Below are 26,029 nucleotides of genomic sequence, written 5' to 3' on the forward strand. Positions count from 1 at the left end.
AAACATCTTAAATACCTTAAAAGCCACTATTAGTGGGAGCAGAAGATCTCTGGTGCAGGGGTGGGTGGAGGTGGCCACTCAACCATGGAAGGAGCTGGCAGCATCCTGTGGGAGGCAGAAGCCACCAGGCATTAGCTCAGCACTCCATACTCAATAAGTGGCTACGCTAGGAAAGGCTGGGTTGGACAAGGGGCTGGTGCTGAGGGCCTCAGCCTTCACAGTAGCTCATTCACTCTCAAAACCATGCCAGGGCTCAGGTAGTGACCTTCCTCTCATCCTCTCTTGAAGAACCCAAGCATGCCCTTCCTCCTATCAAACCCCACAGGCATTTCTCACTACAGCAGTATGTGGGCCATGAGCACCAGGCTTGTCTTGCTAGGTGAAGGGCTGGGAGGCCCTCAGTCCAGCCTCCTCCACCCTGCAGTGGGTTCAGGTAGACGTCACTTAGGAAGCTTGGGACCTCCGGGCTCTAGCAGTAGGTGTCTATAAGTTTGAGTCTTGCTGTGCTCTGTGGAGGAAGGGTTTGGGGGCACAGACTAAGCCAGACACCAAGGTCATAAAACAAAATTTATCTTTAATTGGTAAGTGTCAACAGCAGTACAAAAGATGGAGTGATGACAACTAGTTTAGGGTAGAGGACAGTCTTGAGGTAAATGAGCATAAATAGGCAGTTCCTATAGACACTCCCCCGCGGGCCTGAGCCCCATCATGGCATATACATTGTCACCCAAGGATGGCGTGTCTAACACATATCAGGAAAGCACCTTGTGCAAAGAGGGGGAAAGTAGCTAAGGTGCCAACGTATTCCAGGCTAGACAAAGACGGCACGCCTTTCTATCTCGTCCTTTCCCTTAACGTGAGGCAGAGCAGGGAGCCCTGGAGAAATGCACTGGAGGGTGGTTCCATGCCGAGCTTCTCTCACGCCAATACTGTCCGACAAGATGCGAGAGGTCTGTGTATGTGACAAAGCGAAGGGCAGTGACCCACTCCTTTCAATTCAAAGATTCTGTTGTTTCTTCCCATTTCTTTAAGTCCTTAGCAAACTTCTTTTTTTATCACTATCCAGAGGAGAGTGCGCAGAAGCTGTGATGGTAACCCTTCAGGTCATTTAAAAACTTTACACTGGACTGTACAAGATTTTTTTTTGATAAACTATTTACATTTTCAGACTTTCAAACATATTCAAAGCAGCAATAGACACTAGTTTTTTAATGCTTGTTTGTTTTTCTAATTGCCCAAAATAGTTACCAGCCATGGGCCAAGTAGGTACCTGCGGTATTCATAGAGTTTCAACGAAAAAAAAAATCTGCACTTAAAATTTGCTGGAGGGTGTGCTTAATGTCCCTAGAGTCTCAAGGGTCACACCCACAGTGTTGCTATGGGAACCGATGCACAGTACCTTGACAACAGAGTTGTGGTTGTCCGGACAGCCCTACACAAGCTTTACACTTCAAAAACAGCAGCCAGCATATCAGTCCAGCATGTCAGTGAGTTGTGCTGATTAAATTAACATAGAATACAATCTCACAATATACATCACAAACAAATTACAATGTAGGCAAAGAAAAGAGTTACAACAAGACAAGTTATGTGCTAACAGCTTAGAGAGTTGTATAGGGCGATTCAAAATTGTACATGGCAAATACAAGAATGGGCAAAAACAAGTGCTAAACATCCTAATGTGCTACAAGCTGAAGAAGGAGACAAGGAAGGCTGAATTTTAGAGAGAGAGAGAGAGAGAGAGAGAGAGAGAGAGAGAGAGAGAGAGAGAGAGAGAGAGCAAATGCACATGTGACAAAGAAAGACAGTGGAGAATGCGTATCAGCGGACCTGCAATGTGTAGCAATGGCAGTGAAATGTTTGCACATTCCCCAGACTCCAAGAGTGCCCGCACTGAAGCCCTGCTCTGTGCCTGGAACTCTGAAAATAAGACCAGCAAGACACATCACCTACTTGCCTCCCGCCAGCCCCTTCGTCAACAGAAGGGAATCTGCAGGAAGCCTTAATGTTTTGTCCCTCCTAGACTCACTCCACCTCTGCCCTCAAGTGCCAGTTTATAAATATTTGGAAAGGACAGGGTGGGGACAAAAAAGAACTGTGCTTGCCTATTGGGATTTTTCAGTCTATTTTTGGTGAGCAGAGCCATGATCAAGAGTGTGTGGTGTCAGAAACAACATGATTGACGGGGGAATAGCTGCTTACAAAGAAGCCATGTCAGGGGTAGAGGACCTCAAAACTGCGGGGAAAGTGAGACGCGTGAGGTCACCACTGTCATTATACTTGGAGAGTGAGCTGAAATTTCAGCCCAGTCCTTGGAGACAAAGTGGACATCAGGCAAGGCTATAGCCAATGTGGTTGCCTCTGCTTTAGTAAAGAGGAAGACCTGGCCATCACAACTCTTTACAGTTGTTGGCACTTGGTACAGGACTTCTCTGATGGCTCGAAACCAGTAAGCGATTTGTGTTTTCTTTCCCTAAAGAGTTGGTAAAGCCAATGTACTGAGAATGAGTGACTAGAAAGCAACGGCCTCCTCGGTGGCATTGGCGTGACCAGGCCATGCTTCTACTGAGGGAGGTGGTCATCCTTAATGGTTGAGCTCCTGGCTCAGGAGGCTGTGTGCTGGAGATGCGGCCTGGCTCCCCAGAAGCCTGGCTGGAGCTCTAGAGGGATGACACACCTCTTTAGCAATCCTGTCTCACACAGGCTAATGTGTAGAGGGGGCCTGCATGTGACAAGTGGAATGGCACTGTGAACCCACACCTGAATTTAGAATCTGGCCTCGGAGTTGGTTTCAGGTCTTGGAGAAGGAATTCAGGCTAAGGACAGGCTAGAAGGTATCAAATAGCACATGATGCAAACCTGAAAGGTTGAGGGAGTGTTTGCGAAAACAACACAGCCTGCAATTTGCCAGTGAGGAGGAGGAATTGCCAACCAGGCTTGTCATGTCTATGACGAACGTACTTACTGTGTCCCCTCATTCCTTGCTTCCTATTCCACAGAGCCTGTTCGTTACTGAGAGGAATTGTCTACCAATACTGCTATTCCCAGCTGACAAAGGAAAGCCTAATCCTGTGCCGCTTTGATGGAGACACCCCCAGGATTTGATTTAAAGTTAGTGTAAAAGAGGGAACTGAACAACGCAGGAAGGTGACTTCAGATTCCCCTAGCCTCGCACTGTGGGGTTTATACTAACCTTGCAGGCAGACCTTTACCTCTGAAAATACAACTCGTTTTTCTTGCCATTTTAGGGCCACAGAACTATCTGGGCAGATGGGTCTGGATTCACAAAGCAAAGTGACTTCCTCCTAGCTCTGCTGGAAACTCAGTGTGTGGGGCTCCTCAGCTTTTTATATGGTTCAGGCTGCTGCGTGAGAAGCAGGGAGGGGTCCTGCTGACTTGGCCAGGGATGAGCACTGCCTCGCTGGAGCTGATGACCCTTTGTCCACACTAAATGTGGCTGGCCAGCTTTTAGTGTGGAGTAGCACATATGAATAGAGAACAGAAAGAAGATACATAATTTATTTGCCACTAGGAATCCATGAGCCAAAAATAAATTCTATTTCTATGGTATATTTACACAATTAGAAAACTCTAAAAATGAGATGGTGAAGTCATAAAGACTTTGCTTCAGCCCCACTGATGTAAGTGATCTCTGTGATTGTCATTCTCCATTCCCATGGGTATTTAGAGCCAAATGTGGCTAATAAATAGAATAAACTGTGTATGCACAAAATTTAGAATCGGACACAGCATCCCTGTCTACGCCGATGAAGGAGGCATTCACACCCAGTCATCCCCGGACAGCTTTTGTACTTGAGAACATGGCCAGAAGTCACTGGACCCCAGTGCTGAGGCAGAGCCACAGCTGACACAGAGTGTTCCTACACACATGTATTTTGCATAAATAAATGAAATAACAAGACATAAAAATGAGTCAGATCCAGCAACTGTGAGGCAAGCCCACACGAGTCGAAACAGATGACTTCTGCTCATGTACTTTCCATACCAGATTCACATTAGTCAGTGATAAAAATACCATTTATATCCAGTGCTTGTAACACTTACGAAGCCACATCTGTGAGTGTGTGTGTGTGTGTTTTTTTTTTTTTTTCTTTTTCTTTTCCTTACTACAAGCAAAATCAAGTTTCAATCCTAAAGAACAGTCCTTTGTTCTCTACCAGCCCAGAATATTATTTTGGCATGGTCATAAAAACAAACAAAATTAACTACTATGCTAAATGTTCGCCTTTGTGCAAAATTAATTACATAAAATACAACGCTAGCCGTACAACACTCTACCCATGCGGCACAATTCTTAAAAAAAAAAAAAAAAGGAACAAACAAAATAAAACAAAAACAAACATACCAGTGAGAACAGAAGCCAAAGAGAAGGGAAAACATAAAGAAAAAGTGAGGAGGAGATAGAGAGTCCCAGAAATCAGTAAGACATAATAAATACTCATTTTGTTTTGGAAAAGTGAACTCCTCCTCATATGAAATCAATGTACAAGAATGAAGTTCCAATCCCCAATCAATATTAAGAACAAAACATTCCTAGCAGTACCTTAAACAGCTTATGGAGAGCACTCACAGCTAATGACACAGCTGGTCATCTCTTGGATATACCTATTTATTGCTAGTAGGTATGGCCCGGAGCACTCTTTAAATAAATATGAAGTTTTCTTAATTTCTCCCAAGTGACAAAATGGCTCAAAAATGTGATGGAGCTGTTTCTGTCCTGATGCTCAGATTCTGGGCTATCCTGTTCACTGACACCTCCCACTGAAGGGCTCTGAGTGAGGCTCCCTGTAAGCAACCAGGCCTGGCCTCAGGAAAGTCAAACTCACAGTGGAGAACCAACTGCCCATAGTCAGAGGACGGGGAAGGGAGCCTTGCTGCCTGTCAGCCCAGCACCATGTCTCCACAGCCCACCTGGAGTGGCAAGAGCAGACTACCTCCTTCACAAGGAGCCACTGAGAATGAAGTCAGCCAGGAAGCTGGTGGGCCGCCCCAGAAGCCATCTGTCCTGTGAGCTAGCAGCAGCAACCCCATACTGCTCCTTTCCTGTGGGTTCCTTCTGCCCTTGTCTTTCCTTTGAGGCTTCTACCATCTTATAGATTTTTCAAAGGTCTCCATGGATGTGCCAGCTGGGAGCAGGTAGCTCAGCAAAGGTGATAGCATGCCTGCTCCACTGTCGACGCCTCTGTGGCCCATGGACCTTGGGCTTCAGCGTGGCGTTGAGAGGCTCCCTGACTGGCAGTTACCGCTGATGACTCTCACTTCTGAATGGAACTCAGGTTCTACTGCTTACTGAAAACTGAATGAGGGAGAGACTCTAGTCAGAGGCCTGAGGTCGCAGTGACCCACAGGGGCACACACGTTTAAACGTAGGACACCTTGATGCTGATGCATATCCCTGCAGCCAGATGTACACTTGTCCTTAGAAGCAACAATATCCGCGTGCACCAGCATCACTTCCGAAATGTTTTCAGGGGCTCTGGGGACAATGAGGTTGCTATGTACATCTTTTGTATCCAGCAGGAAAAAGAGGTGAAAGGGCAAAGAGGGCAAAAAAAATTTTTATTAAATTAATGCCACCAATAATTTTTAAAATAAATAGTAAGTGGACCCTTGACATTCTGGAATGAATAAATTATCTAAGAGAACAACATGTTAAGATTGAATGTCAGGGTGAAAGGCAAAGGGAGAATGGATGTAGTGAGGGGTGGTCTCAGACAGGGAGACCACCGTGTTGGTGTCTGGTGTGGTGATTTCTCTGGTGTACATGTCACCCCACACCACACACTGATGGCACAGCGAGAGGCAAACACATCTGGGTTCACGCACTGTGGCAGCCTTGCTCATTCCTTACAATATCCTGTCTCCAGATTCCTGAGTACTTCACCATTTTCTGGAAAAAAAAAAAATGTGGTTTGCTATTTTATTTTAAGATGCCAAAGATTGTCTAAGACTTTGCAGTGTCTCCTGTAAGACTTTCAAAATAGTTAAGATTCAAAGTTATGAAAAAGTTTGGCACATTCAAAGTTGAATTCTACACATGGAAAAAAATGGAATTCCGAGGCCTTTTGAACATGTTCTATATGCAGCCGCACATGCTGTGGACTTGTCCGGTTTCACAATATGAGATCCTCAGTTGTTTTCTAAAGTAATTCAGAATAAAAACACATTCACAACCTGTAGCCGGCACAGCATACCTGAGTGAGAATGTTTAACCCCATCAAAACAGTAACTTAAACCCTTTGTCAACATCCAAAAGAAAAATAGTAAGACAGAAACGTAAGACTAGTCAGCCGGCGATGGGCGGAGAGAGGTTTCCAAGTCCCGGTGTCTTGTGTTTAATACGTCTTCACCTAAATAAACAACAACAGGAACAGTAACGACAAAAACTCAAGTTTATGAAAAATGAGGAAAACGTAATCTGTCTCACACGTTACGAAGCAATTAAGACCATTCGCTGATGTACTGTGGAGCCACAAACGCATGCGGGCTCTTTAAGAACTTTGTTGTTGTTGTTGGGGAAAGGGGGTGAAATGTCAGAGGGTTTTAATTCAGCAAACAAAAGCTCCTCAGTTGGCACTGACAGGCTCTGGGGCCTCGGTCTCGCTGCTGTAGTCTGATCTGGGGTCATCTTCGTAGTCGCCATAGGCTTCCATTTCATCCTCGCCATTAATCATGTCGTTCCCAGCCAGGCTTGCGCTGTCCATCTTCATGCCATACGTGCTCTGGATGACAGGGAGGCTGGGCTCTGGGCTGGCAGAGGTGCTAGAGCAGTCAGATGTCATCTGAGGTGATGGTGTGGTCGTTGCCATAGTAATAGCACCAGGATACACAACACCTGTTCCTGTGGTGATGGGAATCTGAGGCTGTTGCCTGTACAGAATCAGAAACAAAAAGAAACACAGGAGAAATCTCTATAGGTCCTCACAGGGGACCTGGGACTCCCTGGCCCACATTTTCCAAACCAAGCCCTTTGGAACACGTTAAGTTGCCAGGAGTGACAAAAACTGATCCTTGGAAGGATCCCTGGGCTGTTCCTGATGCTGTGGCCGGTGGTTAAATAATACAACGCAACAATTTGCTGACAGTTTCACAACGTAAAGGCAGAACTTTCAACTTGGCAAATATTACAGAGCTCAGATCACTCTTGGCACTGGGCTGGGCACAAATGCTGCAGTTAAGACCACAACAGTCCATGTGAGAACATTTTAAAAAAGAGACCAGAGAGCAGCTTTCCTTTTTTTTTCTTTCTTTCTTTTTTTTTTAACACTTGAGAGGCTTGGGCAGATTGTGATGATGCTCTTAAGTGGGCTGGTGTCCTCTTCAACTTGGTTTGAGAACTACCAATGCGAGAGTAAACTGGGAAAGAACCTGGCAAGCCCAAATGGGCAGATTTGGTAGAAGACTCCACTCCCCCACCTCGATTCTAACAGGTCCTTGTCTCTGTAGCTCGGCTTGCTGGGCTATGGTCCATCCTGAGGCTGAGGATGGAGCTGGGGCTGGAGGACTTGGTAATAAAGTGCAGTGAGCTGTGCACCCTAATAATAAGAGGCAGCAGGCACGCTGCTCCTGCGACATCCCAACAGATGCCAAGGCGAGTCCCACCAGATCACTTCTTCATACTGTCCCCCCAGTTCAAACAAGCCAGCAGATCTTGGGAAGGTCGGACTCTCCTGTGCAGGAAGAGCTGTCATTGTCCCTCCTTTCACTCAGCACAAAGAATTAAAGCTCTCTCCCACCCAGACACTGGGCCTGAGGTGTCATTTTCACTATGTAAAATTGACCATGTGGTCCCCAGTGGTTATGGGCAGCAAATTATAGTTACACACACCTCAAGCGGCGCCGAAATAACTCTTCCTGAGTTTTGGTATTCGTGTTTGTATAAATTGCATCAGGGGTGTTCTGGAAGGTTCTCCTACATTGTGGTAATCAAGGCTTCTAGTCAACAGTCACTGGAGCAATTCTTATCTTCTCAGTAAGACTTTCTAGCCACCTCACTCCCAGGGAGAGGCCTGAATACGTATGAAGCAGGCTTGTTGCCAGCAAGCCAGTAACATGCCAGGGTGGGTGTTACCTCCTCACAGAGGTCTCCAGCCTTGTTTGAGGAAGGAGATGTGTGCTCACACTGTCTTTAAGGACCTTCAGTCACCACAGTGTGTGTATCTCTCCAATTCTTTAATTGGGTAGAGATTTAATTCTTCTGTGCTGAGTAGAAGGAGAGACGACAGCAGTTCTTTCTGGACAGGAGAGCCGGCCTTCATAAGATCTGCTGGTTCCTTTGAACAAGCCAACATGTACTTTTTATGTGCTGGTTTTCATAGTGTGTACTAACATAACACACATGTATATATGTATGTATGTATGTATGTATGTATGTATGTATGTATGTATATATTCACATTGTTCAATCATGACCACTCCTTGAGTTCTTATCACTCCTGAGATGACATAGGCTGGCGACTTAAGAGCACCTAGCCGAGCCAGTACTGACACAGGACCTGACACTAACCTATGATCCCCATGTTAAATCTGATCTCCTGAAGGAAGTGACATTTGACTGGAGACACACCACATGAGGTCCTGTTCCCTCCCAAACTCTAAAAACATATGCTTCTTGCTTCTTAAGTTTGGGGTAAATTAGCACAAATTTAATTTCATGCTAACTAGAGCAGAAGATAGTGTTTTAGATTTATAACTGATTTTGGATAATTATAGTAGAAATATTTTTGCCTTAATTACAAGTGTAAAGAGAACACTTTCCTACAGTATTGACCCATTTTACAGATTTCCTAATGTTACAGTTATTCTAAATGCCGATGACCCGGTTTTTCACTTCACAGGGAACCAGACACAAGCGAGTTCCCATCACTTGCGGGTTCCCCTCATGACACGGACTCACTCACATCTCTCAGGCCAACCCTCTACCTGTGCCGTGCTGTTCAGTACACTCAGAATCTGAGGGACAGAGGCCTCTTCCTTATCCATTGGGCCTATTTTCCATGGCTCCCTAAAGATTCCTTCCATCCTCACCACCACTTCTACTCATCCCTTCTCTCTAGCTGCTGCTCTGCTTCTGTGATTTTCTAAAACAAAACCCAGGAAGGTTGTATCTCTTCATTTCCTCCACTCAGTTCTTCCTTAGACCCATTTTGGTTCCTGCCAATACAGTGCTGAAACAACTCAGGAGGGTATCAGCAACAATCTCCACCTGCCACATCAGCTCCATCCTCAACCAGGTCTGTGGCTTTAAACAGTGTCTGTGTGCTGGCCACTCCAAAGACTGTATCTCTAACAAGTAAATCCCTCCTAAACTACCTCACTCACTCACTCAGTCACTAGCTGAGATCTCTCTCTCTCTCTCTCTCTCCCTCTCTCTCTCTCTCTCTCTCTCTCTCACACACACACACACACACACACACACACACACACACACACGTGCTTTTATTCAGATGTGAAAGACTATCTCAATCTTACAGGTGCAAACCCAAACTCCCTCTGGATTTCCAGGCTTCATGTGGCCATTCTGATCTTGGCTAATGAGTACTTCCGACCTTTCCAGGTGCTCAAGCCAATCCTCAGCAGGAGTTCTTTCACTTATGACAGTTAATTCATTAGCAAGTCAAGCTGGTTCTCCATTGGGAAAATATCTAGCATCTATGTGCTTCTTGGCACCTCCACTCCTACACACCTGGTCCAACCCCCATCAGTTCAAGTATGATTTATCCAAGGAGCCTAGCCTCTTTGTAACAGGCTGTTCCTCCTCAGACAAGTCCCAACACAGTAGTTAGAGAGATCCTTTCAAAACCTAGGCCAAAGCTCAGCATCTTTTGTTTTGCTTTGTTTTTAGTTCTTCAAAGACTTTCCTCTTTGCCTAGAGTCAAACTCAACTTCATAATGGCCTATAAGGTCTTTCACAGTTTGGCTCTCTGTCATCTCTCTGACATCTATAATTCTTCCCAGCTATTCCCTCTGCTCTGCCTCTGTCATTCTGGCCTTGGTCTTTTTTTAAGAAGCTAGGCATAGATATGCCTATGAGGCTTGCTGTCTTCTCTGCCTAGTAATCAGCACAGCTTGCTTCTTTATCCACTCAGGTCTTTGTTCTCGCTCTCTCAGGAAAATGTCCTGGGGCTACCCTAACTGCTGGACAAACCTCCAAAACACTCTGCCACTTTCCCTTCCTTATTTACTTTTCTCTGAAGGCACTTGTAGCTATTTTACACTTACTTATAACTGGCTGATTGTCTGACCTCTTCCACCACTAGAGAGTAAGCTTCTAGGATAGGACTCTTCCCTAACAACGCCTGGCCACAGAGCACACTCAGTAGATCCCTGTTGAATACACTGAGTTAGTGAGTGAGGAGGCAAACTAGCCAATGGGAGGGAAAACCAATGAAAAAATATAAGTGACATTTCAGACCAGAAAAGATTGAAAGTCTGGGAGGGACAAAGAAAAAAAAATAAGGATGTGACAATCTTTAGAGGCTAAATGACTGTCCTCATAAACAGAGGACCAAACCCGAGGATGGGGACCACCCTGCAAGTCAACAGGTAGATTTCAGAGCAGTGAAGGAGAAACAACCTTCTGGTATCGGAGAGGTTCCCCAAAGGCCGCAGCTCCCGTGGCAGGAGGCATGCCAGCCTTCCAGGAGCCCCAGTGGAAGTGCCAAGGATTACAAGGGTGGCTGGTGACACGGAGCACAGAAGACCTAAGACTCTTCTGAGGCTATACCAGATTCTTTGGGGGGATTCAGTCCAAAACTATATGCTTCTCTGATTATGTCATCTTATTATTTAGTCTTAGATACATAAAACAAAGAAACAAATATACAATTAAATGAGCACAGCTGGTCTGAAGACTCTGGGCTTTTACTGTTGACCCATGCAGCTTACCCTATACTTTCTTCACAGCCTCCTGTATACTATTGTACATTTGAAATCTTCTCCCCCACATATGCACCCCTCCTTTACTCTTAGTTAGGAATCTACTTTCTACTTGCCAAACCCCCTCCCTCCAGGCTGCCTTTAGCTGCTCTGGGCCCTTCCGACGATTCAGTTATCACACATCTATGTGTCTAGATAAGCACTTCATCATGCCGTATGTGTGAACGCCTAGGGTGTGCCTGGTGTGACCAACCACTATTGTCAGCCAACCCAGTCATATACGTGTCTGGCTTGTCTAGCCACCAAATGTCCCCAAAACTCCTGACTCTAGGAGCAACACCTCATGCTTGGTGATGTAGTGCAGAGCTTGGAACCTTGCTGATGTATAATAGGCCCTTAACAATTGACTGGTTAGTCAATAAACCAAACTGAAAAAGAAATCAGCCAGCAGCACCAAGTGTTGTCTATCAAAAATCACTTTCCTAGAAAGCACATCTCCTTCCTTTATAGATCAATTTCAAAGTCAAAATTCAAACACTGCAGATTTCATAGGCAGGAGTAGCTGGCAGGCCTTGGGCTCTACAAATAATGAACATGCATATCAAAACAGTAGCTGAAGGTATCTTGGGTGTGTTGGCACCTGCAGCTGACAGGACAGGGTGTTGCCTCAGCTGGAGAGGGCTCAGCACTGAGGCTGAGTAGTCCTGGAATAGTTTGGCTTTGCCAAATACAAAAGGACAACATGTTTATACTGGAGAAGCCTATGGCTTGCTTACCTCAGGCTTTGTCACGGTCTTTAAGGGGAGGCTATGGCGCTCGGCTCATGAGAGTCTGGGGTGGATTGCATGGCCCGTTATCTACTGGGAGTTCTAAGCTGGTTCCTTAGTAGACAGTGCAGAAAGCAGCATGGCTAGTGTTGACCGGTGTCTTACAGGTGTCATATGACTCCTTTAGATTTAAGATCAAAATGGTAGATTTCTAGCTCACTTAGGGCACAATTATCTGGGAAAATAATGCTTCTAAGCTAGTATAAAATAAATACCTGACACATAGAATCTTTTTTAGAATAACGTGTGCATGTTAGATGCTCTTCTTAGTGTTTTCCGAATGCCTAGCCGTTCCATCTTCAGACGTATTCATGTTATTGGTGTTGTGGTCATCCTGGTTCTACATATAGAAAACTGTCGGGCAGAGAGACTGAGGAGTATCCTGAAGGGCCAGTGAGGACCACCGAGGAACAAAGACCCACACATGCTGGAACAGCGAGGAAAAGGCATCTAGCAGTGGAGAGGGAACAGGCTGGTTCCTAGGGTCAAACCTCCACTACTGTCCTACATGGGCTCTGACTGTGAGGGGCACACAGTATTAAGGCAGACATGTGCTTTGTACCCACATCAGCCTGACTTAAATCTTAACAATGTCCCTGACTAACTGTTGCCTTGAGAAAGTGATTTTGCATTTACCAATGCTGTGCCTGTCAGTCCTCGAATAATGATGGTGTCTAATGCATTTGATGTGTTTTCAGTAATCTATATTCTTTAATCAACACAGCCTATTGTATACAGTGAGTATTCAATTCCTTTCCTCTATGGGTGCTTAGAAAGTCATCCCACTTGGGTACTCTGCAGTACCTGTGCAGTTCTCTACTAGTTCAGAGGGAAATGACTACATGCGTTTCCATATAAAAAGCAGCTTTAGTGATTATTCGTGAGAAAAACATGTCATTGTAGCTACATTGGCCTCAATAAATATCAATTCTGTATTCACAGAATAGTCACAAAATCCTGATAGTTAATCTACCATTTGAAGGAGTTAAACACCAGGTAAGGGGGAACTCTATTACATATTATTGACAGATTTTTTTTATTAGCGAAGTTTTAAAAAATCTGATTCATCAGTTACAGTTGCATAGCCATTTAAATGCACTAAAATGTCAAGTAATGTACATGATGTTACGGGCTTGAAAGGGATGTATGTCTTTTCAAAATCAGCTATAAAAATCGATCTTGCCCCATCAAGACGCCAATAGTAATCTTTGGGTTTTTGTTTGTTTTGCTTTTTGCTCCTCCAGTTGTAACCTTACAGTTAAAGAAGATCAATTTCCAAAGATGAGCCTTGGGGACTTACCGATCTATCGGATTTAACTATTTAAAGGAAGCACAAATCTGTAAGCAGGGATAATACCTAGCTTTATATGGCAGATGTTTGTAGAGCTGGGCAGAGGGACACCCTAGCACTGCAGATTAAGACCAGGCCACTCTGGTCACTGCCTGCCATTTGGCAGCATGTTCATCCCATGCACGGAAACAGCCCTTCCTTTACTGGCCTCCCTGCCCTGTCAGGAGCAGCGCAACCCATGCTACTCAGACCTTATTTTACCAGCACATCCCGTAGTTGTGTACTGCACTGATTTCAAGGTCCATGAGCCCTTAGCAAGCCACACAGCATAGCAAGCTATGCTCATGTCTGTCCAAAAGAGGTTGAGGGGCACCTTTTGAGAAAACATGGTAAGGAGAGTCTCATTGCTGTTTGGGATGGCAGAGGCAAAGACCTGGGGTTGAGTTTTGATGTCTCCTACCTTTGGGAGCCACTGGAACTTTCTAAAGCTTAGTTCCTGTATCTTGTGTAGAGGATTATGGATTGTGTGACTTGGATACACAAAACACCTAGTGCAGCCTAGGCACCCAATAAACAGGAGATGTCATCAAGTCATCTACATTTCAGGGAGTTACCAATCTGTTATGTTTGACTACATAAAATAAACTATAAGTCTGAGCCAGCACATGCTGGGGTATTTAGATACAGGCCCATTTTAATGTTACTCTGCAGCAAAGACGACTAAGGTAAACAACTGCTACAACTCATCGAGTCAAGCAACTACCGGGAAACGAAACAGCACTCTGATAACCTCTTAGAGTGTGGTCAGAGAGACCCACTAAGTATCACTCTACACACAGGGGCATAAGAAGGGCAGGAATCACAAAAGCTCCCAAATTCACATTTTTCAAAAGATAAACACAGTCTCAGGGATGCAGAACCAGGTTAAAACAAGATGTTTATCATGCAGCCTTAAATCTGCATTGTGTTCAAATGACTAGCCTACTGAGAGGGCACTATGAACCTGTATTTTTCATAAATCCTCTCATTACCATGTGAATGGTCCAATTATATTGCATTGTACTTTTTGTGTTAAAAGCATTATTTTAAAAGATGCAAACACTCACTGCATAGAGGTATTTGATAAGCCTATTTTGTCACATCTTCATTTATTAACATGTTGGAATCTTCAATTAACTAGGTGGAACAATTTTCTTTATCTCTAAAAGGGTCTGTGTGCCACAGTTAGAGGAACACAGAGGGGAACTAGGGTGATACATATATTTGCTGGAATAGTGGATACCTGGTAAGTCCAAACGGCCAGGCTGGGGTTCATACGTACTGTCGTCTGAAAGTTCTGCTCTTTTGAATTGTCTCAACACCCATACAGGGTGCCTGCTATCACTCCTCCTATTTCTCCTGTGAGGAAATGGAAGCTGGGCAAAGGTAAGGCCCCTGGCCAAGTAGGTGCAGGGCCAGCATTTCATCAGCCCCTAAGCTCCAGCTTTCTCCGTGACCCTGGTGTACCACTGACTTCCAGGTTGTGCTCTGTCCACTATTATAATTAAACTTACCCCTAGGCACATGCTTCTGAGAGCAGTGTGTTCTTCCCAGGTTTCCCTTGGAGCATCCTTAAACATAGAGCGCCTCACTTGCCCTGTAAGGCCTCCCTCTTTGCACCTTGGCTGGGCCATAGCTTCGCGTTCTTCTTCGTATGTCCAGCTAACGTGGCCTCCTTTCTGCTTCCTTCACTCCTCTCTCTCCCCTCTCCCAGGATCCTCCCTTCGGCTGCAGCTCCTTCAGTCTCTGTCTCTAGAGTGGTCCTGGGGTCTCCACCCCCACAGGCTGCTATGGTCTGTGTGCTGGAATCTCTAGGCATCTCTCTAGCCCACTTATCCTGACTACTGTGGTTAGGAGGGGCCTCTTCTGAATGCAGACAGCCCGTCAGCCAAGTCGAAATTTATACCAGAAATCTATTACCTAATTTTTAAACAAAATGACATGAAATCAGACTTGAAGATATCAAAAACATGCCCAGTTTCTGATTTAAGCAAGAAAATCCACATTGTTACTGCTTCCACCACAGAATAATTTACTGCAACAGGAGTTCTGGATACGAAGCCAAAAATGAGGTCTTCTAACCAATGTCAAGGCCAATTATCTTGTGGTAGCTCCCACAACAAAAGCAGATCATTGTGAGTACAGTCAGAAGCACCACCAGAGAAGCAGGGAAGCTGTGGGGATTTCTAAGAGGCAGTTTTTACTTTTTCTCCCTGTGTGTCTGTCTAAATAAACTACCAGAAACTCTGTGTGTGGCCGCTGGCTATCTCGGTGAGCATGGAAGACAGGCCATCGCGAGGTTCAGGTTGGGGGAGAGTAGGCGCAGGAGCCTAGCTGCAGGCTTATGGCACAGCAGAGCCCCACGGCCATGCCCCTCCACGGGCCGCGACCCCGCCCTTCCCTGCGCCCTGGGGTCCTTTCCTGGGAAGGGGCTGCCCTCAGGAGTACTTGCCCCACGGTGAAGAACTGCCGCATCTCCTGCCTCCGGGAGCGCATCAGCTGCTTGTATTCCCCGATCCGGAGCTTCTTGCCGTCCACGATGCACGTGCGCTTCGGCCGGGGTTTGTACTTGTAGTTTGGGTACTTCTCGAGGTGAATTTTGCTTAGCCGGGCCTGCTCTTCATAGTAAGGTTGCTTCTCCTGGTTGGACATGGATTTCCAGCGAGATCCTAAATATGAAAATAACCTTAAGTATGTGCGTGGTTACATGACGGTGACATCGTCCAGACTTTAATGGCTGGTCATCTCTCCCGTTACTTTACTGCTTTTGCTCAGGAGCTCCAGTTACCACACACCACAGAGCCTCCCAACTTGCCCTTTAAACCACAGAGCCAAAAAAAAAAAAAAAAAAAAAAAAAGGGACAATATATTTATTCTATTTTTTCTCAATACTTTATGGCTGGCGCTACATGAACTTTATGCATGTATGGGTGTACAGGTGGGTCAGAGGACATCTTTGTGAAATTAGCTTTCTCCTGAGGACTGGACTTAGGTCGCCAGGCTTGAGAGACAAGCACCTTTACCTTCTGAGCCATCTCGCCAGTCCCACTATGCAATTTCAAAATGGCTTTGCTGCCCCTTTCCTGCCTCTTGTCCTCTCCCTCTCCCTCCTAGCCTCTCTTCCCAAAGGGTTAACAGCACAAGTTTTCAAAGCATACTTGATTGGCACCATTCTCAGAAACTCATCTCTCCCACACTCCAAGCATCTTTAGGAAACACTAGCATTCTTACCCACATGGCAGCCTACCCTGGGCACTGTCACCTCGAGGATGACACCGCTCTATGTAGCCGTGGAGGAGGAGGAGGTGAGCTGGACTCACACACCCCATTCTCAGGTTCTGTAAATGATCACTCAAAGTTGAACCAACAAAAGCACAGATTTTTTTAAAGTATGGTTTACACAGGAAGAAGGAAAAGTATTCCCTTCTCTAATATTGTTTACAAAGAATTATCTCAACACTTGATGGAGAAGGGATGTGTTTTTCACATGTATTGAATTGCATTTTTGTGTCTGCTGGATAAAGTGGTCACAGCTGTGCAGACTGGACGTTAGCAGTTCTTCGGTGGTGATCTTTCACACATAAACAAATGGCAAGGTTGTACAAATAGTCTCAGTAGCCAGAAATGTCCTGGTTTGCTCTCACAGTGTCTCTGTCTTTTCCTGGTGGTTGCATGAAGTTGTGCAGGTCCACCGGCTATGCTAAGCAGCTTGTTACGCCGGCTGTCAGCGTGTAGGGCCCCAGGTTAGGAGTCCTGGCACTCTGGAAATGTGAAATGCTCGTGCGTAATGGTTTACACTTTAATGAATATACTTCTTATGTTCTTCGTAATGTTTTCACAGGATGCATATCAACAATAGTGAATCTTCAAGACTGCCAAGATGGAAACAGAGGGTGTCTGTGCCCATCTGAAGGCTTACAAATGCAGCTACCAAATCGGCAAGAAACAAATATGACATTATTAGCAGCCATGAGGCTGGACTGACACTGGTTTCTTTTCTATGTCTTTGAATTTAGAAAAAAATTATATATATATATATATATATATATATATATATATATATATATATATATATATATAGTTATTTTCTGATCATTAGGAACATTTTAGCTTGAGGGTATCTAAATTTTTTTTTAAAACCCTAAAATTGAAATTTCTCTAAATGGGAATAACATTTAACATTTACTTTAAAATTCAAAAGTAACAAATAAAAAGCAAAAAGCCTGTACTTCCAGGTTCCACTTCTATTTGGTCCAAAGTATGTTTTAAATTTTCTTAGAGACGCCTGCCTCAAAATGTCTCAGAATCAAGTTAAATCGTTTATTTTGTGACAAAACATGTGTATTTGTGTGTGCCCAGATCACTGGTATTTACTCAGGTTAAATATTTATTGCTCTTGAACAAAACATTTAAAGAATTAAAGCCGCAGTTTAAGCCTGGTGCTTTCCAGCATCCTGCACACTGTTTGGGGTCCTGTTCTCCAGTGGCAGCTTAAACAGAACAGGCTGTCTGTGTTTCTTCTCTCAAAAGAGGAAACATGTTGACTGTAATGCCGTATGTTGAATAAAATATGTTCAATATGTTGAGCACAGCAGTTCCAAACTGTATCGTCTGTGCTAGGAAGCTGACTCTGATGGAACGGGGTTTAAGCCTGGGAGCCTGGAGGACGGCGCTGGCAAAGCAGGGCTCCGCCCCGAGACTGGGGCTCTGCTCATGGCTATGAAATTTGAACTAGGCATACAGTGTCAGATTAAATGTAGCTTTATTTTACAAGCCTTCAAGTTATCATTAAAGGCATTGCTCCACACCCCATGAATTTCACACCATTTGGGGAGTACTCCTAGTAGTTGGTGAATTCTGCCTATGGGTCATGTGATCCTGGGCATGAAGGTCTGGGTTTGCAGGGCTGCCTTCGAAAAAAATATGGATTTAAAAATCCAGGGTTGAAGCCTGCCCCTTTGAGTTTTGTGACCGCACTCAATAGTTGCTAAATTTACAATGTAAGCACATTAGTCTAAGAAGTTTTTAGCCCGGCTTACCCTGGTGATAATTCTGTCCAGGAAGAAAGTTTACAGGACTTGTATTAGTAGATAAAACACCCCTTCACCTGAGCTGGTGTGTGATAGCACTGTGAAAGAAAATGGCCAAGGCTGCTGTGGGCAGTTGCTTTAGTTTCACTTGCCCCCTGCCAATCGGTTTCCCTTAGGAGGTCCCTTGTGCCCCTGCTTCGCACCCTTCCACGCACCCCGCCCTCCTCATAGCGGAAGAGACCAGCGCCAGCTGGGCTGCAGCACTCGCCTAAGATTTTGCTAATGTTGGAGTTATGCATGTCAGGGAAGGCCTGAAGAATTTTCCTCCTTTCGTCCTTCGCCCAAACCATGAACGCATTCATTGGTCGCTTGATGTGAGGCTCGCTGCTGGCTCGGCCGCGGGCATCCCTGTAGACACGCGCTTCAGCCACAGTGGCGCCTCCTGTTGGCCAACAATAATACTGCTGTAGTTTAGCTGCAGAGCCATTCATCGCTTTGCTTCCTGTAATGTCAGGGCAGGAAGGACAAGATGGGGACATCATTACTGTGAGGGCATTTCACACTTTCCTGCCTGGCTCCACGGCTGTCCCCAGGATGGTCCTTTGTTCTAAGGGAACTTTCTGTAACAGACAGTTTTAGATGATGTTTCTGCAGCCCTTTCTGACTCAAGTGTTGTAGACAGTAGGCTGAACTGATTTCATGTCTTATATGTTGCTCTGTCCCTACACCACACACTACAGTCAGTTGTTGCCCGTGGTAAGAAAGTAAGACTGGGGGCCGTGGTCTCCTGATGTAATGCCTTCCTCTGAAGGTCAACTTTTATCAGTCATTTCGGGAGGGAGTGGGATCTGCCACTTCATGGTGTTCCATCCCAGAGGCCTTCTACTAACTCGGTGCTAGTCTTCCTGGCCTTCAAGTCCTATTCAGTTGTGCTGTTTCAGGAAATGAATTAATTCAATGAAATGTATTCACTGAGCAATCATTTATGAGAGGAGAGCATGCACTAGGGACAGAAAGGTGAATAAAGCCTTTAAGAAGCTCACAGCCCAGGGAGGCAGGCAGGTATGGCTGGGCGTGGGGGTAATTCTGAGGCACTGGAATCAGCAGTGCACCAAGGCAGGATGGCCGGTCAGCCAGTGCATCCTGGGAGACAGGGCATCTCAGGTGACTCTGCGAGGGTGAACTGGAATAAGCAGGTCAGTGAGGGAGGGGGTGAAAGGCAACCAGGAAGGGCATTCAGCCTACAAGAGCAGCCATGATGAGGAGGGTGCTCTGGCTGCCCTGGCCTCCAGTCTCATGCCCTGAAGTAACCATTGTTAATGTGACTGTCTTCTTCTGACCTTTTCACTCCATCCCTGGAATGTGAAATCCCTAAAGTTAGAGACTCTCTTACTCACAGACTTGTATATTAGTAATTCCCAAACAACATAGTAAATATTCATTACATAAGAGGTAATTGGTCTTCAATTCATATGCAAACACAGTAGACTAAGAAATACTTGTTTCAAGGGTCCTGGTATGTTCCTGTTGATTAAAAGGATTGGTTTATCATTTATGATGCTGCATCTACATGCCTCATCTCTGACACACTCTGAAGACCTAGCTTATTAGCACACAGGTCGGACAGATCCTTGAGGGGAGCAGGGTCTGAGGGGAGCAGGGCCTGAGGAGAGCAGGGCCTGAGGAGAGCAGGGTCTGAGGGGAGTAGGGCCTGAGGCTTGCTGCAGCTCTATTCCTGGGATCCAGTGGTGTAGCCGGCATACAGAATCTTGATTAATAAAGTGTGGTAAATGAATGAGTGAGGCTCTTGCTTTTTCATACATCCTATGAGTGTGACACACTGACATGAGATTTGCTTTGTCTTGACTAATTAATATCTCTATGTAGACTGAGAACTTCTATGGCAAAATGTGAAGTGGGCACATTGATGGCCTCAGTCAGTGTTCCTGCTACACAAACTAGAAATCCTGCCCATGCCCCCCCTCAGAGGTCAGTATGCATTACGACCGACACCTCCATTTTCCAGAACAATCCATTTGGTACAGACAGTGGAGTTCCTCAGGAGCAACGTGCCCCATCAATCTTTGGCCCTTCTTTCCTATTTCCAGATACCTTGCTTAAGGAGCAATTTGTTTATGTCAAAGCCAGTAATAAATTAGGACATTAGAGGTACTATTATTTGGAAAATATGTTCATCATTTTCTATAGACAACAGACAGGGTAAAAGGGTAGAATTTGGCTAATATTGTGGGTTTTTCCCTCAACACGAAGGGGGGCAGTGAGGCCACTTTCTGAAGATTATGAAAAAAATAACACACATTTTATAAACAGCTCTTCCTCGAGACCACTAGACAGAATGATGCCTTACTCAGAAAGGCTCAGATCCCAAGATGCATAACTAATATGCTACCTTTTTGCCACCATACCCACAGTACATTAATTTCATTTAAAATGCACTGACCATACAGGATAAATTGATTTCACTTTATGTGGGTTTGACAGCCATGTTTATTGTGCAGTGAAATGCAGTGTAGCTTCCAGCTGACAATATCCATCAACGTGGGGCAATATGCTGACTGCTGGGCCAGATGAAGGCTTGCATTACTCTGGAAGTGAAACACTCATTCAGATACGACAGTGTCTTCTCCTGAGGATCACTGTGGTAATTTATGATGCCCTTGGCGCCATTACTTTACAACTGACATGGATGTAGCAATTTATATACTGGCATGTGTACACATAAAAAAAGACAGGCTTGTGGAGACTGTCGGATGTGGAAACACCGCAGTATTATTCTAAGTTAACTATTATGCCACAGGTGACTAACATGCAGGACCTGCTTTGGCGGCCTCTCTACTAGCCACAGCCAGCCTCTTATTTCTCCATTTGCAATGCGATTTCATGGGCTAGAGGACACCTTTCCTGTCCACAGACTCACAGAAGTCACCGTAAGATTTTAGAATTCAGCTGAGAGAGACATCCTATTTATTTCACTCCACACAACTGAAACTGGCTCTTCCTGATGCATGCCCAGCTCTCCCTCTCACCTCTCTCCCCATCTCTCCCTTTTCCCCTCCCCCAGGCTGTTACAAGGCCTTAGTTTATTCTCCTCTTCAGGAGTTCTCTGCTATTCTGCATCTTGCAAGGGACATAGGCTAGCTTCTCCCTCCCCCAAAGTCTTGCCCTGTACTCCCCGGAATGCATCACCTACACCATCAGCTGCAGGGAGCTTTGGGGCTACAGGGACGCCTCCAGATAGAAAAACTGAAGCGCGGTTTATACTGCAGAATGCAAAGTAAGGAGTGTTCTTGAGTAATTCCTGAGACCGGTGCCCCCCCCCCCCCCGCCCTCTCCTTCTGCCTCTCTTTTTCTTTTTACCTCTTTTCTCTTCTAGAAGGAATGGGCTGAAAATGGAGGGGGCATCTTAAACTGGGACTAGTGTTAAGAAGAATCAAGATTTTGGAAGAAGAGAATTATCTAAGGAGACCAAAACTTAAGATCATGAGTTGGGCCTGATATCTGACCAATGTTAACTAAAGCTATGACTTTTAAATGGGGACACAGTGCCCAGGTCCTGCTTCAAACCACAGCTGGACACACGATTGCCTGACTTCTGCCCTCCTCCTCCTCTTTCTTCCCCTTTTCATGTCCTTTCTCTCCTGTCTTCCATCTCTCAGGAGCTCCAGGCAACTTACAACTATACAAGTGATAAGTGGGAAGTCACTCTCTTTCGTAACTGGACAGTCAAGCAATGACAAGTGACAACAAGCTCAACCTGCACATGAAAGCTGGCCGCTCGCTCTGGGCTCCCTACTGCTAATGCCTTAGAGAGGGAAAGTCCTTTCTCAGGCCTTGTAATACCCAGATTCATGCCTAGGTTGGTGGAGGAGACACAGTGCTGGACTGTGCACTACGCATGCTCCACCAGAGAGTGCGGAGGGCGTCTTGTATTTTCACATTTTGCAGAGGCTGCACCTTACATATCTTCTATGACGTGCTCTCGAGTCCACTATGCAGAAACATGCTTCCCAACAAAGACTTCTTGGGATGAGTCCTTTGATAGGAAACATCTCTCGGCGTCACGTTCTGTTTTCATTGTAAGGTGGCAGCTCGTCTATCGTTTGAGCTTTTGGCTTTAGATTGGAACAAAGCAGGGAAAGAATTTCACAAAGATACGAGAGGCACAGGAATCTTAGAAAGTGTTATTAAATTTCCCTAAAGCCTCCTGTATGAGACAAGAGGGTCAAGGAACTGTTGACACACTAGAAATACATACACTGTACATACATGTATAAATTCAGAAATTAAATGGAAGCACACATTTTTAAACTCCCTTTGAAAAGATATAAAATGTTAAAAAAAAAAGCACTATACATTATTTTCCAAAGATATTCTATTAATCTGGATTACAGTACCCCAAAATTGATCTTCTGTTTTAAGTAACTTTTAAAATCTATATATCAAATATGCCATGGCCTATTCATTTTTGAAAACATCATTAAGTATACAAAGACAAGTCTTTTCTTCTTAAATAGTCAATTCTAATGTCAGAATTTAGCACCAAATTCTGGTAGGGGAATCTCTCCGAGTTCCATGAGAGACTGGTTTGTGAAGTCAAGGGGTGTCCCACAGAGAGTGGGTGCCAGGTATGTAAGCTCACAGCAATGTGTCCAGGGACCACAGCCTTCCTGCTCACCACCCACTGGCGTCGTAGGGCAGCTCCGAGAGCAGCTGCTGACAGCCTGGGGGGCAGCAGAATCTGCCAGGAGGCTGAAGACTCCCTCTGCTGGGACCTCCTGCTTTCCACAGTGTCCCTGCACCAGGGAGCCTGGCTTAGTTAATTCATCCTTCATCTCCAGAGAAAGCTGTGTAAACACAAACTTTCAGGTAAACAAAGGAATCTATAGGGAGGGGTCCAAGCCGCCAGGACAGGATTTCCTTGGGAGGCTGTGAAGTGGGTGTTTAGAGAAGACAGAACACTGAGTTTTTCCAGGTGGGTTGTTAAGAGGCCCGTTTCACCATCAGAGCCCACGGCAACGGTACTGAACTAATCCTACAGAGGGGTGAGTCTCAGGGGCTGTCTGGGCGAGTGAGTGCTCAGTGTGGGTTTATGCATACACAAAGTCTTCTCTAGGAAGAAAATCTGGGAATTCTATACTGAGCTTGGTAATCACCCCTATGCATTAACTTTGCAAACTCTCATGACACGTTTGTTTTCAGTGTACTGAAAGCAGCAGGACAGGCCCCCACACAGGTCAATAACATAGGCATTAAGGCTTTAAAGGGAGTTTGGGTAGGGGAGTGACACATACTTAACATTATACACCAGTGCTAACAAGGGTGGTTTCAGAACACTGCAAAAGGGAAGAGGAGCTATCAGCATTCGTGGGATGGACAGAGGTACATCATGGAAAGGCTTCAGAGACAGTGCTGCTTGAACCTTTAAAGAAAGGTGAGATTCATTCGGTGAGTACGGTGTGAGAGCACAGTGTGAGAGTGCAGTGTGAGAGTGTGGTGTGTGAGCACAGTGTGAGAGCAGTGTGTGTGACAGCACAGTGTGTGACAGCACGGTGTGCGAGTACAGTGTGTGAGCACGGGGTGTGAGAGCACGGTGTGTGACAGCACGGTGTGTGAGTGTGGTGTGAGAGTGTGGTGTGGTGGTGTGAGAGCGTGGTGTGAAAGCATGGTGTGTGAGCACAGTGTGTGAGCACGGTGTGTGAGCACAGTGTGAGAGTGCTCCAGGGAGTCATCGTGAATAAAGACACAGGCTCACAACAGGAGCACAGGGAGGCAAAGCGGGCTTTGGCTTGGGTTTACAGAGAAGGGAGGGAAGTACTAACTGAGGAAATTAGAAAAAGAAGCAGACAGAGCTGGACTGCTAAGCACCGTGAATGCCAACCTCAGAAGCCTCTGTGGTATTTAAGCTGAGGAGAACAAATGTATTCTAGAGGAGATGAAAGCAGAAGCTAAGTGAGTGAGTACGGTCTGTGACTAACTGAGAACTCAGGGAGGAAAGAAGGTGCCTAAGTACTTTCTCAAAGGCCTTTAAAACTTACGTTTTGTCAGGATGAATGAAAAAGACTGGAGTGGAAACAAATCTACCCTGGCATCTGTAGTAGCAGACAGCTTTTATCAGAGGAAACCTCAAGGAGATAAACGCTTCAAACTGGGCAGGGGTCTGAAGACACTGGAGAGCCATCAGTGTCAAGCAGAGACTGTAGAGGACTGCGTCCGAGACGCAAGGATTCCACACAGATACTTCCCAGTGTGCATGTGTGGAGTGGGGGAATGTGGAATGTGTGCAGCAGCCTACCGACACAGCTCATGGCATCAGAAGACAGGCTGGGGCTTCCAGGCCTGAACCATAGGTAAAAGGAAGAGTAAAGAGATTAAATACGGGACAGCAAAGCACGTTAGCTCAGGAGACTAGAAGAGTAACGGAACTAAGTTGCTGATGTGGAAGAGCCACCAGGTTTCTGATGCACCCTCAGAAACACCACCTGGACACACAGCGACAGGTGGGCCACCTAGCAGAGGGAGGCTCTCAACACAGGGGAGGCGGGGATGAAGACAGCATGGAAGCTCAGAGGATGCTTTGAAAGTTCAGATTGTATGCCCTAAACCCATCACATTCCAAACCCTTTCTCAAAAAAACAAAACAAAACAAAACAAAAAACAAAAGGCAAAGATGGGAACAGGAAGATACAAGTGAGGGGATAGCAATCAGGATATAATCTGAATAAATTATAATTTAAAAAATGCAAAGACTTAGTAATTTGAAAAAAAATCAATAAAATTGGCATACCTATTTCAAACTAATCAACAGAGATTAAAAAAAAAAAATCAGTATTTACATTGAAAGAGGAAATTTCACTGTGGGTCCTGTTCACATTAAAAAGACAATAAAAGGATATTATCAATGACAAAATTTTAATCAATCTGACAACTTAGATGAAATAAACAAATTCTCTGAAAGACTTATAATTGAGTAAGACATTTTAGCTTATGAACCAGAAATCTCCCCTATAAATCTAGTCCTATTTTCCCTAGTGAAATAGACTCAGAAGGAAATTTCCAGCGCAAGAGAACGGTGAGGATCATCATCACAAACACAAGAACGGAGGAAGAAAGAACATTCGCCAGTCAACAAAGCAGCCGGCTTTAAGTTGAGTGTTAAACCGCAGGAATGTGAGATTAGTTTACAACTTAACACTTATACAGTATGCCTCCCTTGCATTAATACAACAAGCATGAAAATATGGCCAGAAACTGGACAGAAAATACAGATTCAGAAACTAGCACTAACAAATAATCTTTCACGGTAATGGGACCCAAGAAGGTGGAACAGGAGAGAACTGTCTCATTCTCTGCAATGCATCTCGGAAGCTGAGGCCCCTCTGAGCAGCCCCTCCTCACTGTCAGTAGCCAACACACGACAGGAAGCACACAGCTTAGAGAGGAGCACACGTCACTGTCTGTTTGAAGGTAGTACCATTGTTTGAGAAGAAAATTCTAAGGCCTCTACAAAGTCTATTACTAGCATAAGTGAGTTTTTTAGTATTGTGACATCAAATAATGCAGAAATCAATCATATATCTATGCATTGAAAGTAAACCATTAAAAATTTTTTGAAACAAGTGTGGTGACACATGCCTTTAATCCCAGAACTTAGGAGATAAAGGAATGCGGATCTTTGTGAGTTTGAAGATGGCCTTGTCTACATAGTGATTTCTTGGCTAGCTATGGCTACCCAATAAGATCCTGTCTCAAAAAATTGTATGTATGTATGTATATATATATATATTTTTTCAGACAGTAAATGCTAAAGTCAACCAAAAAGTGTTCAAGATATCTACATTGAAAGCAATACATTTGGATTACTAATGCATTGAGACTATAAAAAAGTTTTAATAAATCAATAATGAACCATGTTTGTGAAACAA

General features: G+C 44.9%; 1 protein-coding gene across 1 annotated transcript in view; it reads right to left on the reverse strand.

Moving 5' to 3' along the window:
* Positions 1 to 6,011: 6,011 nt before the first annotated feature.
* Positions 6,012 to 26,029, reverse strand: part of Sox6 (SRY-box transcription factor 6) — a 333,439-nt gene continuing 313,421 nt past the window's right edge. The window contains exons 14-16 of the mRNA XM_051149259.1: positions 18,355 to 18,588; positions 15,509 to 15,725; positions 6,012 to 6,891 (exon numbers count right to left, since the gene is read on the reverse strand). Of these exons, the coding sequence (XP_051005216.1) occupies positions 6,588 to 6,891; positions 15,509 to 15,725; positions 18,355 to 18,588 (755 nt within the window). The 3' untranslated portion in view covers positions 6,012 to 6,587. The remainder of the gene's footprint in view (positions 6,892 to 15,508; positions 15,726 to 18,354; positions 18,589 to 26,029) is intronic.

Source organism: Acomys russatus, chromosome 7 (assembly GCF_903995435.1).
Source record: "Acomys russatus chromosome 7, mAcoRus1.1, whole genome shotgun sequence".
NCBI classification, from domain to species: Eukaryota; Metazoa; Chordata; class Mammalia; order Rodentia; family Muridae; genus Acomys; species Acomys russatus.